Genomic DNA, 15169 nt, shown 5'->3' with positions numbered 1-15169 from the left:
TGACAGCACTCCTCTGAATTGCTTCGATATCTTCCTTTGATCCGACCTTGTGGAGATCTCAAAAACTCGCTCAGTAGTGAAGGATGGGTTGCACTAGCATTCTACGCACCGTTTCCTTTATAGATGCGCTACACTTTCTCAAAATTCTCTCAATAAAACGAAGTCGAGCATTCGTCCTCCCTACTACCAACTTCATGTGCTCATTTAATTCCGGATCGCTTTGCAAGGTTACACCTAGATATATAGTCGATATGATTGTTAAGCAGCACACTGCTAATGCTGTGTTAGAACATAATAGGATTGTTTTTCGTACTCATCGGTATTAGCTTACATTTCTCTGTATTTAGGGTAAATTGCCATTCATCACAGCAACTGGAAATCCTGTGTAAGTCAGCTTATGCTCCTACAGTCACTCAACAACAAACCCTTCCTGTAGACTGCCGTGCCATCAGCAAACAACTGTAAATTGGTGCTCACCCTGTCCGTCAGATCATTATGTATGTAGAGATTAAGAGCAGTCCTGTTACACATCCGTGGGGCACTGACGAACACACGCCGTCGAGGGCAACGCAGTGGGTTGTATGAGGGTAATCCCAAAAGTAAGGTCTCCTATTTTTTTATAAGTACAGAACTCTGTTTGTGTGGCAATTGGTCATGCAGCACTGAGGCGCTCAATGTTGGCTTGGCAGCCGTTGAGAATGGAGCTCCCGTTGGATGTTACCGTCAAGTGCGAATTGCGCGTAGTTCTTCGGTTTTTGAACACAAAGGGCACTGTGCCAATTGATATCCATCGCCAGTTGACGGAAGTGTATGGTGAGTCGTGCATGGATGTCAAAAATGTTCGTAAGTGGTGGGGAGAGTTTGCAGCTGGTCGGACCGAAATTCACGACGAACAAAGGAGTGGGAGACCGTCAATTCCTGAGGAGACAATGTTGAAGGTTGAGCAAAGCATGCGTGAAGATCGGCGAATCACCCTGGATGATCTCTGCACGTTGGTTCCTGAGGTTTCCCGAAGCACCGCTCACAGAATTTTAACGGAAACATTGAACTACCAAAAGGTGTGCGCAAGATGGGTGCCACGCATGCTGACTGAGGACCACATGCGGCAACGAGTTGATGCTTCCCGCGCATTTCTTCACCGCCTTGCAGCCGAACAGGACAACTTTCTGGACTCAATTGTCACGGGTGACGAAACCTGAGGGTACCACTTTACACATGAGACCAAGCAACAATCACCCCAGTGGCGGCATCCTTCTTCGCCAAAGCCGCGGAAATTCAAACAAACGCAATATGCCGGTAAAGTCATGACAACCGTTTTTTGGGATCGGAGAGGGGTATTGTTGGTCGAAATTATGCCCACTGGGACCACAATTAACGCTGACAGGTACTGTGAGACACTGAAAAAACTCGAACGGTCAATTCAGAACCGGAGAAGAGGAATGTTGAGCAAGGGCGTACGCATTCTCCATGACAACACTCGGCCACACATCGCTCGGCAAACCGTTGCTCCCCTGCAACAGTTTCAGTGGAACATAATCACTCACCCACCCTACAGTCCTGTCTTGGCGCCCAGTGACTATTACCAGTTCCTTAGGTTCAAGGAACATTTGGCCAGAAAGCGATTCAGCTCCGACGACGAGGTGAAAGAAGAGTCTCATAACTTTCTGAGCAGCATGGCGGCGAGCTGGTATGACATGGGGATACAAAAACTGCCACAGCGTCTACGAAAATGCATCGACAGAAATGGTGATTATGTCGAAAAATAGCTACATGTACAAGTTGTAAACTGATGTAAACCATTGTAGAAATTCGCAGGTCTATTTACTTATAAAAAATATGAGACCTTACTCTTTGGGATTACCCACGTATTACTTAAAGAGGCTTCGAGTCACTCACGTATCCAGGAACGTAGTCCAAATGCTCGGACTCTCGTCAGTGTCTACGGTGAGGCACCGCGTCAAACACTTTCCGGAAATCTGGGAACATGGAATCTGCCTGTTGCTCTCCTTCCTTGGTTTGTAGGAAATCAAGTGAGAAAAGTGGCAAGCTGAGTTTCGCACTAGCGAAGCTTTTTGAATCAGTGCTTATTTCTGGACAGGAACTTTTATGTCTCAAGGAAATTTATTGTATTCTAACTCACAAAGCGTTCAAGAATTCTGCAGCAAACCAAAGGACATTGGTCCGTGATTATGCGAGAGCGTTGTTTTACCTTTGTTATACACAGGAGTCACCTACCTTTTTTCCAGTCGCTTGGGATTATTTTATGGGCGAGAGATTAACGATAAACGCAAGCTAAGTAAGGGGCTAATGCCACAGAATATTTTCTATGAAACCGAATTGGGGTTCCATCTGGACCTGAATCAAAACATGGTGACCTTCGCAGAAATCGTAATCAGAATAACGAAGAAGACAATAGAACCCCCCCCCCCCTCCCCTCCTCACCACAGTATAGTGTATAGATGCAACTATTACAAAAGCTGCATGTATATCATATTTGATTCAAGTAGACGAAGCATAGCAGGGAATGCGCACAGATCATGTTACTTACAGGTGGGTACGACGGTGCCTTCTGCGGAAGTGACGCCCACAATTATGGGCACCTGGTTGTAACTGCCGGTCCTGAGAATGTCTGCTGGAGGCTCGACGATGACTGCCGAGTCCGATGGTGGTTCCACGGCGGGTGCGAACGCCAGCGATAGTGGACAGCGGTTTTCCTGTAAATTTTAGTGGTACCAAAGATATCAGTTACTCTGTTAATATAAATAAGAAATGATCGTCATAACTGTCACAAGATATCATCTAAAGTACAAACTTACTAAAATCAAGTGTATGGAAACAGTCTACCTAGGGTAGTGTGTAACTACAAGACACTAGGTTACAGCTCTAACAATATCTCTTTCAGAATGACTAGTATTCATTGTATTGTATTTCCATGATTCTGCTCTCCGATATCAAAGGATTTTGCTGATTACACCAAGAGATCTGGACCACTTCTATTTTGATTCATCTGTTGCTTCTCATGTACATCAATGACCTTCCATTAGTATTGTTAAGAAATGATAATATTATACTTTTCACAGATGATAGAAGTGTATTACTATTTTTACTTTATATTGAAAAACAACGAGAGTTAATCAAGAAATACAGTAAATACCTTTAAATTCTGAGAAAACATTTGACAATGTTGTAGTAAAAACTGTGAAAAGTTATAAAGTAGTAGTAGATAATAGATCAGATAACTGCATTTCAGACGAAAAAATTATTTATGTTACATCTAGGTGTGGAACTGGCAGACTCATTCGTAGAAAAAAGTTATGAGAATGTAATTTATTCACTTGAATAATGATAGTTGTAATCCAACGTCGTTTACTCAAAATGCGATATCAGTTTCGACGCCAAAAAGCATAGAAACTGATACCATGTTTTGAAGAAATGATGTTGGATTACAATGCAAGTCTCGGTTTCAGTTATCAGTGTACAAGTACTTCATGTCCGGCAGTTGTCCCACTGTCCTCGATGGATTACCGGTGGATGTGATATACCCCCTGCCCTGTTTGATATTTACATCGATTACGCTGTTTGCAGATGAAGTTTTAAATTAAACACGGGGATACACCTAAACGATGCCATATTAGAAGACCTTCTTTGCACTGACTGCCTTAAACTGCTTTCAGGAAAAGAAAATGTCCTCAAGATAAATTTTGATGAATTGAACAAAATGTATTACGAATATGATGGTTAAATTTCAGTACAGAAACCAAAACAATGGCTTTTATTGGAAAGCACTGTGAGGAGCCTGCACCCTCACATAGGATATTATTTATAAGTGCAGTGTTTGCTTCCTATCTCAATCATGTCATGGCTAGTCGGTATCAGCCTGAAATCCAGAGGAAGAATAGATAACTATCTCTGGCACACGATTATAGATACGTTATTGCTGCTTTTAAATTGCGAGTAATTGTGCAGTTGGTGTGTAAGGGTCGTCATTGGCAGTCCTTTGTAGAGCGTGGAAGTATTTTGTACACCATAGTCTTCGAGGATAGTGCTAGTTAGCATTTTCCTGAGACTTATGGAGGCAAAAGTGCGTTAAAGATTAACTACGTTGATAGAATGGAAATAAATGCATTTGTTTACCGTAATTAAATATAAGTTTGAGAGCAGGTACACCTCTCTCTCACTTTAACGACACTGTCAGTCAGATTAAGATTCATATTTTAGGCCATGATCTCGATGTTCCCCAGTACTACGTTTGGTTTATGAGTTTTATACATGAGTAAATTGTGAGCAGAAAGTTCTTATAACAGTACCTGCAACGTGTAGAGAACCTGTACTCGAGGGTCCATCATGGAGGTAACAGAGAACAGGGAGGGAGAGATGGAATGGGGCCTTAAATTCTGAGAGCAACGACAAGGCTATGTGAGTGATTCTAGGAGGCAGCACTCAGTGGATCGTACCTTCAGAGGGACTTCCGGACACAGCACACTCGTCCATCTGCTTAGGGCTGGAGAGGAGGGTGTTGGTTTGCAAAACACTTTACTTGCGCCAGGCGGCAGTCCGTCGCGAAGGCGGCCAGTTGGTGGAAAGTGGATGAAAGAAGCCATTTAAGAGAGACTGTTACAAACTGAGCCTTTGTGCAAATGGTGGGAAAGTCATTCAACTATAGGGATTTTCATGTTGGAAGGTGGGACGATACAGACAGAGTGCCTGGCGTACGTGTTTAGTGAAGGCAAGACTACATCTCCCCTGGCGCCAGGAAGCGGAAATAAACATACATTTCATGGGCATGACTGTCTGGGGAGCATAACAGCCTTCTTTCAGAAATCGGAAATGATCGCCTGGAAAGATTAGATCTCTCCATAAATTAGGGACTGTGATCCCATCTAGACAGTTTTCTTTTGCCCAAACCTGGTCATGCTTAATGTGAGAACGATGCCTTCCTAGCCCAAAATCTCCTTTTTTCAGACAAGAGAGATTTGGGGTGGCTGATTGGCTTCTCCCAGGATACGCAAAGTGAAGGATTGCTCCACTAGCATGGGAATCCTGATGCTGTGTCTGGATTGTTTACCAGGCCAACACAACAGTCGACAGGGCAGATTCGATGAGTCGAGGATAGTTTGACTGGTTTGGACAATATGGTTCAAAAATGGCTCTGAGCACTATGGGACTTAACTTCTGAGGTCATCAGTCCCCTAGAACTTGTTGTTGTTGTGGTCTTCAGTCCTGAGACTGGTTTGATGCAGCTCTCCATGCTACTCTATCCTGTGCGAGCTTCTTCATCTTCCAGTACTTACTGCAATCTACAACCTCCTGAATCTGCTTAGTGTATTCATCTCTTGGTCTCCCTCCACGATTTTTACCCTCCATGCTGCCCTCCAAAACTAAATTTGTGATCCATTGATGTCTCAGAATATGTCCTACCCTTCTTCTAGCCAAGTTGTGCCACAAACTCCTCTTCTCCCCAATTCTATTCAATACCTCCTCATTAGTTAAGTGATCTACCCATCTAATCTTAAGCATTCTTCTGTAGCACCACATTTCGAAAGCTTCTATTCTCTTCTTGTCCAAACTATTTATCATCCATGTTTCACTTCCATACATAGCTACACTCCATACAAATACTTTCAGAAACGACTTCCTGACACTTAAATCTATACTCGATGTTAACAAATTTCTCTTCTTCAGAAACGCTTTCCTTGCCATTGCCAGTCTACACTTTATATCCTCTCTACTTCGACCATCATCGGTTATTTTACCCCCTGAGTAGCAAAACTCCTTTACTACTTTAAGTATCTCATTTCCTAATCTAATTCCCTCAGCATCACCAGACTTAATTCGACAACATTCCATTATCGTCGTTTTGCTTTTGTTGATGTTCATCTTATATCCTTCTTTCAAGACACTGTCCATTCCGTTCAATTGCTCTTCCAAGTCCTTTGCTGTCTCTGACAGAACTACAATGTCATCGGCAAACCTCAAAGTTTTTATTTCTTGTCCGTGGATTTTAATACCTACTCCGAATTTTTCTTTTGTTTCCTTTACTGCTTGCTCAATATGCAGATTGAATAACGTCGGGGAGAGGCTACAACCCTGTCTCACTCCCTTCCCAACCACTGCTTCCCTTTCATGCCCCTCGACTCTTATAACTGCCATCTGGTTTCTGTACAAATTGTAAATAGCCTTTCTCTCCCTGTATTTTACTCCTGCCACCTTCAGAATTTGAAAGAGAGTACTCCTGATAACGACGTCCTCTTGAGTAGTCCCCGCCCGGAGATCCGAATGGGGGACTACTTTACCTCCGGAATATTTTACCCAAGTGGACGCCATCATCATTTAACCATACAGTAAAGCTGCATGCCTTCGGGAAAAATTACGGTTGTAGTTTCCCCTTGCTTTCAGCCGTTCGCAGTACCAGCACAGCAAGGCCGTTTTGGTTAGTGTTACAAGGCCAGATCAGTCAATCATCCAGACTGTTGCCCCTGCAACTACTGAAAAGGCTGCTGCCCCTCTTCAGGAACTACACGTTTGTCTGGCCTCTCAGCAGATACCCCTCCGTTGTGGTTGCACCTACGGTACGGCCATCTGTATCGCTGAGGCACGCAAGCCTCCCCACCAACGGCAAGCCGGCCGGAGTGGCCGTGCGGTTCTAGGCGCTACAATCTGGAACCGAGCGACCGCTACGGTCGCAGGTTCGAATCCTGCCTCGGGCATGGATGTGTGTGATGTCTTTAGGTTAGTTAGGTTTAATTACTTCTAAGTGACTGATGACCTCAGAAGTTAAGTCGCATAGTGCTCAGAGCCATTTGAACCAACGGCAAGGTCCATGGTTCATGTCCTACCAACCGTTCCTTTCTTCTAGTCAAGTTGAACTTAGAACTACTTAAACCTAACTAACCTAAGGACATCACACACATCCATGCCCGAGGCAGGATTCGAACCTGCAACCGTAGCGGTCGCGCGGTTCCAGACTGTAGCGCCTAGAACCGCTCGGTCAATCAGGCCGGCGGACAATCTAGGGACGGTTTCATTTTTGCTAATTAAGCCCCCGTACTGAGGCTTGGTGGCCAGTGGTTGTGATTCTTTGCATTTTTGGTCTTCTGGTCCTCCCCTGGTGGAGAACTCCAGGTCTTTCCCTAGAAGGTAAGACTTGAGGTCTGCATCTTGTGGTGCACTAAGAACCAGTGACAGTTTCCAACTGTGCTGACAGTGGAACTGCGTATCATCTTGGACATATCATGTGTCACGAGGGTGAACTTATTCCTCTTGAGTCAGCCATCTGACGTTTGACAATTCCAGCTTGCACCGTTGTGCTTGTGAGTCTAACTTATTTGTAAAATTTGTGGTAAGATCTTATGGGACCAAACTGCTTAGGTCATCGACCGCTAATCTTACACTCTACTTAATCTAACGTAAACTAACTTACGCTATGGACAACTCACATATGCATTCCCGAGGGAGGACTCGAACCTCCGACGAGGGGGAACCACACGGACCTGCCGCGATTTCAGGGTTCTGATAGGAAAGTTCCCTGCGTGCTGATAAGCAGAACGGCAGACGGCGTGGTTTGCAAATTTTCGTGGACGCGTCAGAACAATGCAGCTGCGACAGTGGGCCGTTACTCGCCCACGGCGCACCGTTTTCTGCTGCCGCCTGAATCAAGTAGGGCTGTTAAATGATATTCACAGCTCTCTGTTCTCCAGTGAACCATAGTTTATGGTGTACTTGGTCGTACTTGATTCCATCTGAATAGAGTTGGACCCCACAGTGGAGTCATGTAAACAAAGCCAGATTGCGTTGTAAAAGGAATTACTTCAGGAAAGAATTTGTATAGCTTACACCCCAAAGTATGCTTTGTCAGTCACACACCATTCCTTTTATGATGTGTGTTTTTCATTTTTGTGTAAGAGAAATCAACTAGTTGTAGTTACAAAAGTATTAGTGAAACTTATCATTACTTTGTAAACTTAAACGCACCACTGTAACCACTCACACTCCCTCAACTACTCACGGTTTTTATTTTATTGTGGTGGTACGTGGGTGCACCAGCAGCTTAAGGTCAATGTTATTAAATTAATTAATTTGTTTATTAATTAGAGCTCTGAAAGTAACCCCAGGCATAGACAACAAAAGCAGTATGAGTGAATTCACTAATTTCATATATAAAAATTATGGGTGTAGCTCACGATTTGAATGTTCCTGAGAAAATAATACCTTTCTTTGCGTTAAGATGATAATATTTGGTATCACTCAGACGCGAATTTATGATTAAAGTAAGTGACAGCTTGCAAGATTCAGTGTGAAAATACAGACAATACCTTTAGCGCTTAATAAAAAGTTGCATATGGTACTTTTGGTGTAACCTATCTTAGAGCAATAAACAATCACTATTTTTACTTTAAGTGTGGTCATCATTATCATTATCAGATAGAACTTTTTGTGAGTCACTTTCCTGTTTAACCATCCAGAAGGAAACAAATGCGAGTAAATCTGAATGCCAACTGTGCCTCATACTGTGTTATATTATTACTGTCATATATGTTACTGTGGAACTTCCAAAGATATAAATATTAACTCTTCTCAGAAAAATAACAAGGACTCTGTAATCAATTAATATGATCTGCGAATGTAATTGCGATCTCTGTATTTTTGCAAAAAGATTCCTTCTCTCCCCTTTTCTTTATTTTTCGGAGTATAAGAAGCCGTTTTGTGACGAGGCACGAAAAAGTGTAAGTTTCATGTAATATTTAGCCTAAATATAATCAAATATAACTTAAAAGTGTTGCCAGTTTTTATATGCACCAGCTCCTACATTCATGAAGAGTTAAAATTAATTTCTTTACCCAAATGTTATAGGGTAACATTGGTGCAGAGGTCAGCGCCATTGCTTTAAGTGATAACGGAGCAGAGTCGTAATAAATATCTTAATATTCCCTAAGTTTGACAAGTAAAAATAAATGTAAATGTAGGAGATTTCTCTTGATTAGCGGTTCTTCCTTTGCAACAATAAAAGTAATTTATATTTTCAATATTGAATCATATTTGAGTAAACTGAGTTCAGTAAATTTTTTCAATTCTCACTTAACAAAATCGTGAGAACCTCCATAGCCTTGCATTTTTACAAAAGTAAAAATAACAAAAATCAGTTTTAATAACAAATACCGTCACATATCTGGAATTTTGTTTGCATATTGGATCAGAAGTTTAAAGCCATGAGATACAAAAAAAGTCGTGCTCTTAAGCCATCCGCATTATACAGATTTCCCTGCTGATACAGAGTTAGCAGCTCGTACGACTGTTGTTGTTGTGGTCTTCAGTCCTGAGGCCGGTTCGATACAGCTCTCCATGCTACTCTATCCTGTGCAAGCTTCTTCATCTCCCAGTACCTCCTGCAACCTACATCCTTCTGAATCTGTTTAGTATATTCACCTCTTGGTCTCCCTCTACGATTTTTACCCTCCAATACTAAATTGGTGATCCCTTGATGCCTCAGAACATGTCCTAAGAACCGATCCCTTCTTCTAGTCAAGTTGTGCTACAAACTTCTCTTTCTCCCCAATCCTATTCAATACCTCCTCTTTAGTTATGTGATCTACCAATCTAATCTTCAGCATTCTTCTGTAGCACCACATTTCAAAGGCTTCTATTCTCTTCTTGTCAAACTATTTATCGTCCATGTTTCACTTCTATACATGGCTACACTCCATACAAGTACTTTCAGAAACGACTTCCTGAAACTTAAATCTATACTCGATGTTAACAAATTTCTCTTCTTCAGAAACGCTTTCCTTGCCATTGCCAGTCTACATTTTATATTCTCTCTACTTCGACCATCGTCAGTTATTTTGCTCCCCAAATAGCAAAACTCCTTTACTACTTTGAGTGTCTCATTTACTAATCTAATTCCCTCTGCATCACCTGACTGAATTCGACTGCATTCCATTATCCTCGTTTTGCTTTTGTTGATGTTCATCTTATATCCTCCTTTCAAGACACTATTCATTCCGTACGACTATACAAAGAGAAAGCCGTGAGCGACCTGATTTCACTATTTCTTTCGATTTGTTATTTAGTATTACAATGTACGCCTTAAGGTGAATAATGCACTAGCTTATATTTGAGATGGCGTCTTTTAAAATAAAAGTAGCAAGTCGGGCAAATTAACTGCGAAAAGCACCACAACTGAGTCAGACAGTGTGCCATGAGCGAGAGTGCTCTCTCTGCCTGCGCTCCTACCCAGCGCTTCGAGCGCAGCGGCGAGTGACGCTGAGGAACGAGCAGGAAAGGGAAAGTAAAGGCTGCAGCGGAGGCCGCTGGTGCAAAGTATTGGCCTTGTCGGACACCAAGCGGTCGCCTGACAATACAGAGTGCGATAAATTAGATTTTCGTTCTGCATTAGGAATACTGTGGCGTCTACACCGTTGTCAAAAAAAGAAAAAGTGGAGAAGCCACATCGTTCAATGCCGAAACGGAATTGCCTTACTTTTCATATCGTTTGAAGGCCATGCAAAGCGCTGAATAAGCCATCACACTATTATGAGCTGGAAAAACACTCATTGGAACGTCATTATAACACCAGCCAGAAAGACGGTACGATGGACTTATCTCCCAATGAGCGACAGTGAATGCTGAAGGTGGCCTTTAGGGAAAAACTGAGTTAATGGTAAGTGGAGTGGTGACAAGATCTTAAACAGGCAACATTACCGATTATTTCAATTTTATTAAGTGTCTTAATGTGAGGAGAGAATCATCTGATAGGAGATGTGGCAGAAAAAATTGATGTTAACAAACAAAAAGTAATCCTGTGCAAAAATCAGCTTCGAATTCATGACATGAGGCATTTCCCGTAGCTCAAGGCAGTCAATTGTGGACGAGACATGACGGACTACGTTTTAGCAATTGAAACAGTTCGTCATGAGTTGTTCAAGAGGTTCCAAGACATTGCACGAATGAAGAAAGATTTCGATTTATTTGTCAGATCATTCTCATTTTTGGCAGGTAACGTACCTCATTATCTCCAGCTTGAGCTAATAGATGTACTCATCTCAAAGAACTGTTTATTCCATGCAAGAATTTACAAGACTTTTATAAAATGTTATTCAAAGAACAATATCCTCGACCGCACTGACAGTCCGCTAAACTTATATCAGAATTGTATTCTCCACATGGGCCGCGAATATTTCTTTTTATGTTATGAAATTGACAAAGTTCCACCAACGTTCAAGTTTAACAGATTTTAGTCTGCGTAACTCCATGTTTTTGACTGTATCACGAACCTTAGACCCAGATATATTACATATTCTGAATTTTAAATGTGTGTAAAAGTATAAACATTACAACTTAATGTTAAATGCTTGTGTGGAAAGATTTTTGTAATTCTGCTCACAGTATTCGCACATTCTAAAATACTTCTTTACTAAAGCAATAAAAGCTATAACTTTCTCAAAAATTAAACGTTAAAACATTCTGCTTATACAAGTACGCTGCAATTATCGCCTCTTAGGTGTAGTTTCAGTAAGTTGCAAACACCTGTTCCTAAGTTTTCCGTGTGTGTAGCCTTTGACACATAACCGTCTCACTCACACACCCACTCGGAACAGCGCAATTATAGGGCAACTGTGCTCACCGAGTGCGAGCGCGCACGGGGAGCGTAGATCTTAGATTAGATTAGATTAGTACTTGTTCCATAGATCATGAACACGACACTTCGTAATGATGTGGAACGTGTCAGCTTAATAAAAGGTCTCCAAACAAGATATTACATTATACAAAATATTACATGACACTTAATTTACTTTGGGTGGGGGGTACGGAAATTACCCACTTACTATATCCAAAAATTCATCTAATGAGTAGAAGGAGTTGCCATTCAGAAATTCTTTTAATTTTCTTTTAAATGCTATATGGCTATTAGGTAAGTGACCAAACACTTTTGTGGCAGCATAATTTACCCCCTTCTGAGCCAAAGTTAGATTTAATCTTGAGTAGTGAAGATCATCCTTTCTCCTAGTGTTTTAGCCATGTACACTGCTATTATATTTGAATTCGTTCGGATTGTTAATAACAAATTTCATAAGTGAATATATATATTGTGAGGTTACAGTGAAGATCTCTAGCTCTTTAAATAAGTGTCTGCAGGATGATCTTGGATGAGTTCCAGCAATTATTCTGATTACACCCTTTTGTCCAATGAACACTCTTTTACTCAATGATGAGTTACCCCAGAATATGACGCCATACGAAAGCAGAGAATGAAAACAGGCGTGGTAAGCTAATTTACTGAGATGTATATCGTCTAAATTCGCAATGACCCTAATAGCATAAGTAGCTGAACTCAAACGTTTCAGCAGATCTGCAGTGTGTTTTTTCCAGTTCAACCTCTCATCAGTGCATACACCTAGAAATTTTGAATATTCTACCTTAGCTACCGATTTCTGATTCAAGTTTATATTTATCAATGGTGCCATTCCATTTACTGTGCGAAAGTGTATAACCGTGTTTCGTCAAAGTTTAATGAGAGGGCATTTGCAGAGAACAACTTAATGATTTTCTGAAAACATCGTTTACAAAATCATCAGGTAATTCTTGTCTGTTGGGTGTGGTAGCTATACTTGTATCATCGGCAAAAAGTACCAGCTTTGCATCTTTGTGAATATAGAATGGCAAGTCATTAATATATATTAAGAACAGCAGAAGACCCAAGACCGAACCTTGCGGCACTCCATTCTAGATTGTTCCCCAGTTTGAGAAATCACCAGTTTTTTTGCATATTATGTGAACTGCTTATTTCAACTTTCTGCACACTTCCAGTTAGGTATGATTTAAACCATTTGTGCGCTGTCCCATTTATACCACAGTAGCTGAGCTTAGCCAGGCCCGACGTATGGTGAGAGAACTTCAAACTTTCAGCGGCTCCTTGGTTTTTCAAGCAACGTTGAACAGGAAAAACTATAGATAGTGAACTTTTATTTCGGTTATGGAAATTACATGTGCGGTGTGCGTGTTTCATTTACTATGGTTGGCAAAATTTAGAGGAGTGACGTAATTAATCAGGAGCAGCAAGGAAGGAAGATCTGTGTTTTACTTGCCGTTGGTAGAGAGGTAATTAGAGACGGAGCACAAGCTCGGATTGGGAAACAGGGTGTTGGGAATGGGGAACGCCGTTGTAAAGGAATCATTCTGGCATTTGCATGAAGTTTAGGAAAATCACTGTAAACCTAAATCTCGATGGCCAGGCGCAGGTATGATCAGGGTACTATTAACAGGAATGTCATTAATGAATCTGAGCTAGTTACCAGAAGTCAAACTGTGGAAGAAATCGAACGTGTAAATTTGAATTTGAACATAGACACCGAATCACGAGATGCGGGAACAGCCAACACTCGTATTCATAACGTAGCTAATGATAATGTGATAGTGCAATTGGTACAAGAAATAAGGATAGATATTCAAAAGTTCAATAATAATAATCAAGAGCTGAGACCTGATGTGAACAGAAATCAGATAATAATAATCAAGAAGTGAACGCAGAAATAACAGTTTTCAAGCACGACATTCATAAAATGTTGGACCAAAAAGTGATAGATATTCGTAATGACATGCAAATCAGTTCAACAAATTTAAAAAAGAATGTAACAAATTGCACAGTGCACCACGATTTGAGTTCATGTGCAAGATAAAGATGCATTGTTACAGACAGAAGTGGATGTTACCAAAGATTAGGATCTCATAAATTTTGAAACAAACTCTTGTCGACAACGCAGGAATGGATAACGAAATAGCTCGTGCGCGAGATCTCTGTGAACAAAATTAAAATTCCGTTTTAATCTAACAAGAAGTACGAAACATAATGAAAGAAAACCATATCGCGAGCTGTTGCACGAACATTATCACTGATAACCTGAACAGTCAAAGACAATTTAAGGAATTCGACCCGTATAAACGATCTCACCCACTCGTGCACAAATTCTCAATGATGCGAAACACTAAGGCAGGAAAACTTTGAATGCCGAGATACAACACCGTGTGGTGCAGTGCAAGACAGATTTTAGAATCGTTCTCCTCTCCAAGCCTCGGGTAAAACCTATGATAAAAAGAGTGTATCTGGATAAACTAAATATAGTTTCGAATGAGACTCGTTCCGACCATGCAATCAATTTAATGGATCATCTCAGAAGATACAATGTTGAAGTGTGATACGAAAGACATCAACGCTGAATTACTAAGAGGAAGAAGAACAAATTACATATGAAGCTCTAAATCCAGTCACTGAGCATAGTGTAAATGGTCGTAAGCTCCAGCCACTACATCCATGAATTTGTATAAAAAACTTCCTGAAACAAAAGAGACACCTTTACCTCTGGCAAACCTTGTACATACAATCACAGCAACAGGTCAGTGAAGTCGCGCCGTTACTGAGCAAGTGCTCGTTGGGTGCAATGGACTGGATTTGTGGTAATGATTGGCTGACAGCAATAAAATTTAGAGCTGTTTTTAGAACAGGATGTTGAAGCACTTGTAATAAGAGTGACGATTTTGGAAATTATTTTCGTCAAATTCAGCAAAGCAGAATAAGAATTAGAAGTTTCTGCAGATTTACCAGATTGACAATGGGATGAAAGCGCCAATTTATAGATAATGTGTACACCGCAAGAGAAGAAAAGAATCTCTAAGTTATACCGAAAATTCAGGAAATGATCGACGGTTTGAGTAACTTTCCCACATCCAACAGAGAAGAATCACCGAAAAGCATGCGTAAGCATGCAGATATAATTTTCAACAAAAATGGATTGATGAAAGGACATCAATTTCAAGTTAAAGTAGGGCCACAAGAAATATTCAAGACGAAACTGTATTTAGTAGTATTAGTTAGAAAATCTGTAGAATAGAAAGTTAATTGTGTGATAGAGAATGATATAGTCGAGAGATATGGCAGTGAATATTACAATCCAATATAAATGTTGATCCAAAAGAATGGCGGCTCAGACTAGTTTTAGATGCCCTAGCTATCAGTCATGTCATGCAACCTCAGCAAGATCAGTTAGAAAACTTGGAAGAGCTGTTGAAACAATGTAATGGCACTTGTTATCTTACTGATTAGATATGCCAAGTAGTTATTGCCAGCTGGAGTTGGAGAACAAAAGCCATAACTTCAGAAACGCTGATTACAGAAATG

At 41.0% G+C, this 15169-nt stretch overlaps 1 protein-coding gene across 1 annotated transcript in view; it reads right to left on the bottom strand.

Moving 5' to 3' along the window:
* The window catches only part of LOC124622933 (juvenile hormone esterase-like), an 87528-nt gene that overhangs the window by 18565 nt on the left and 53794 nt on the right, over nucleotides 1-15169 (bottom strand). The window contains exon 6 of the mRNA XM_047148724.1: nucleotides 2549-2714. Within this exon, the coding sequence (XP_047004680.1) occupies nucleotides 2549-2714 (166 nt within the window). The remainder of the gene's footprint in view (nucleotides 1-2548; nucleotides 2715-15169) is intronic.

This window comes from Schistocerca americana, chromosome 7 (assembly GCF_021461395.2).
Source record: "Schistocerca americana isolate TAMUIC-IGC-003095 chromosome 7, iqSchAmer2.1, whole genome shotgun sequence".
Taxonomy (NCBI): Eukaryota; Metazoa; Arthropoda; class Insecta; order Orthoptera; family Acrididae; genus Schistocerca; species Schistocerca americana.
This window is presented reverse-complemented; position numbering and strand designations above follow the sequence as displayed.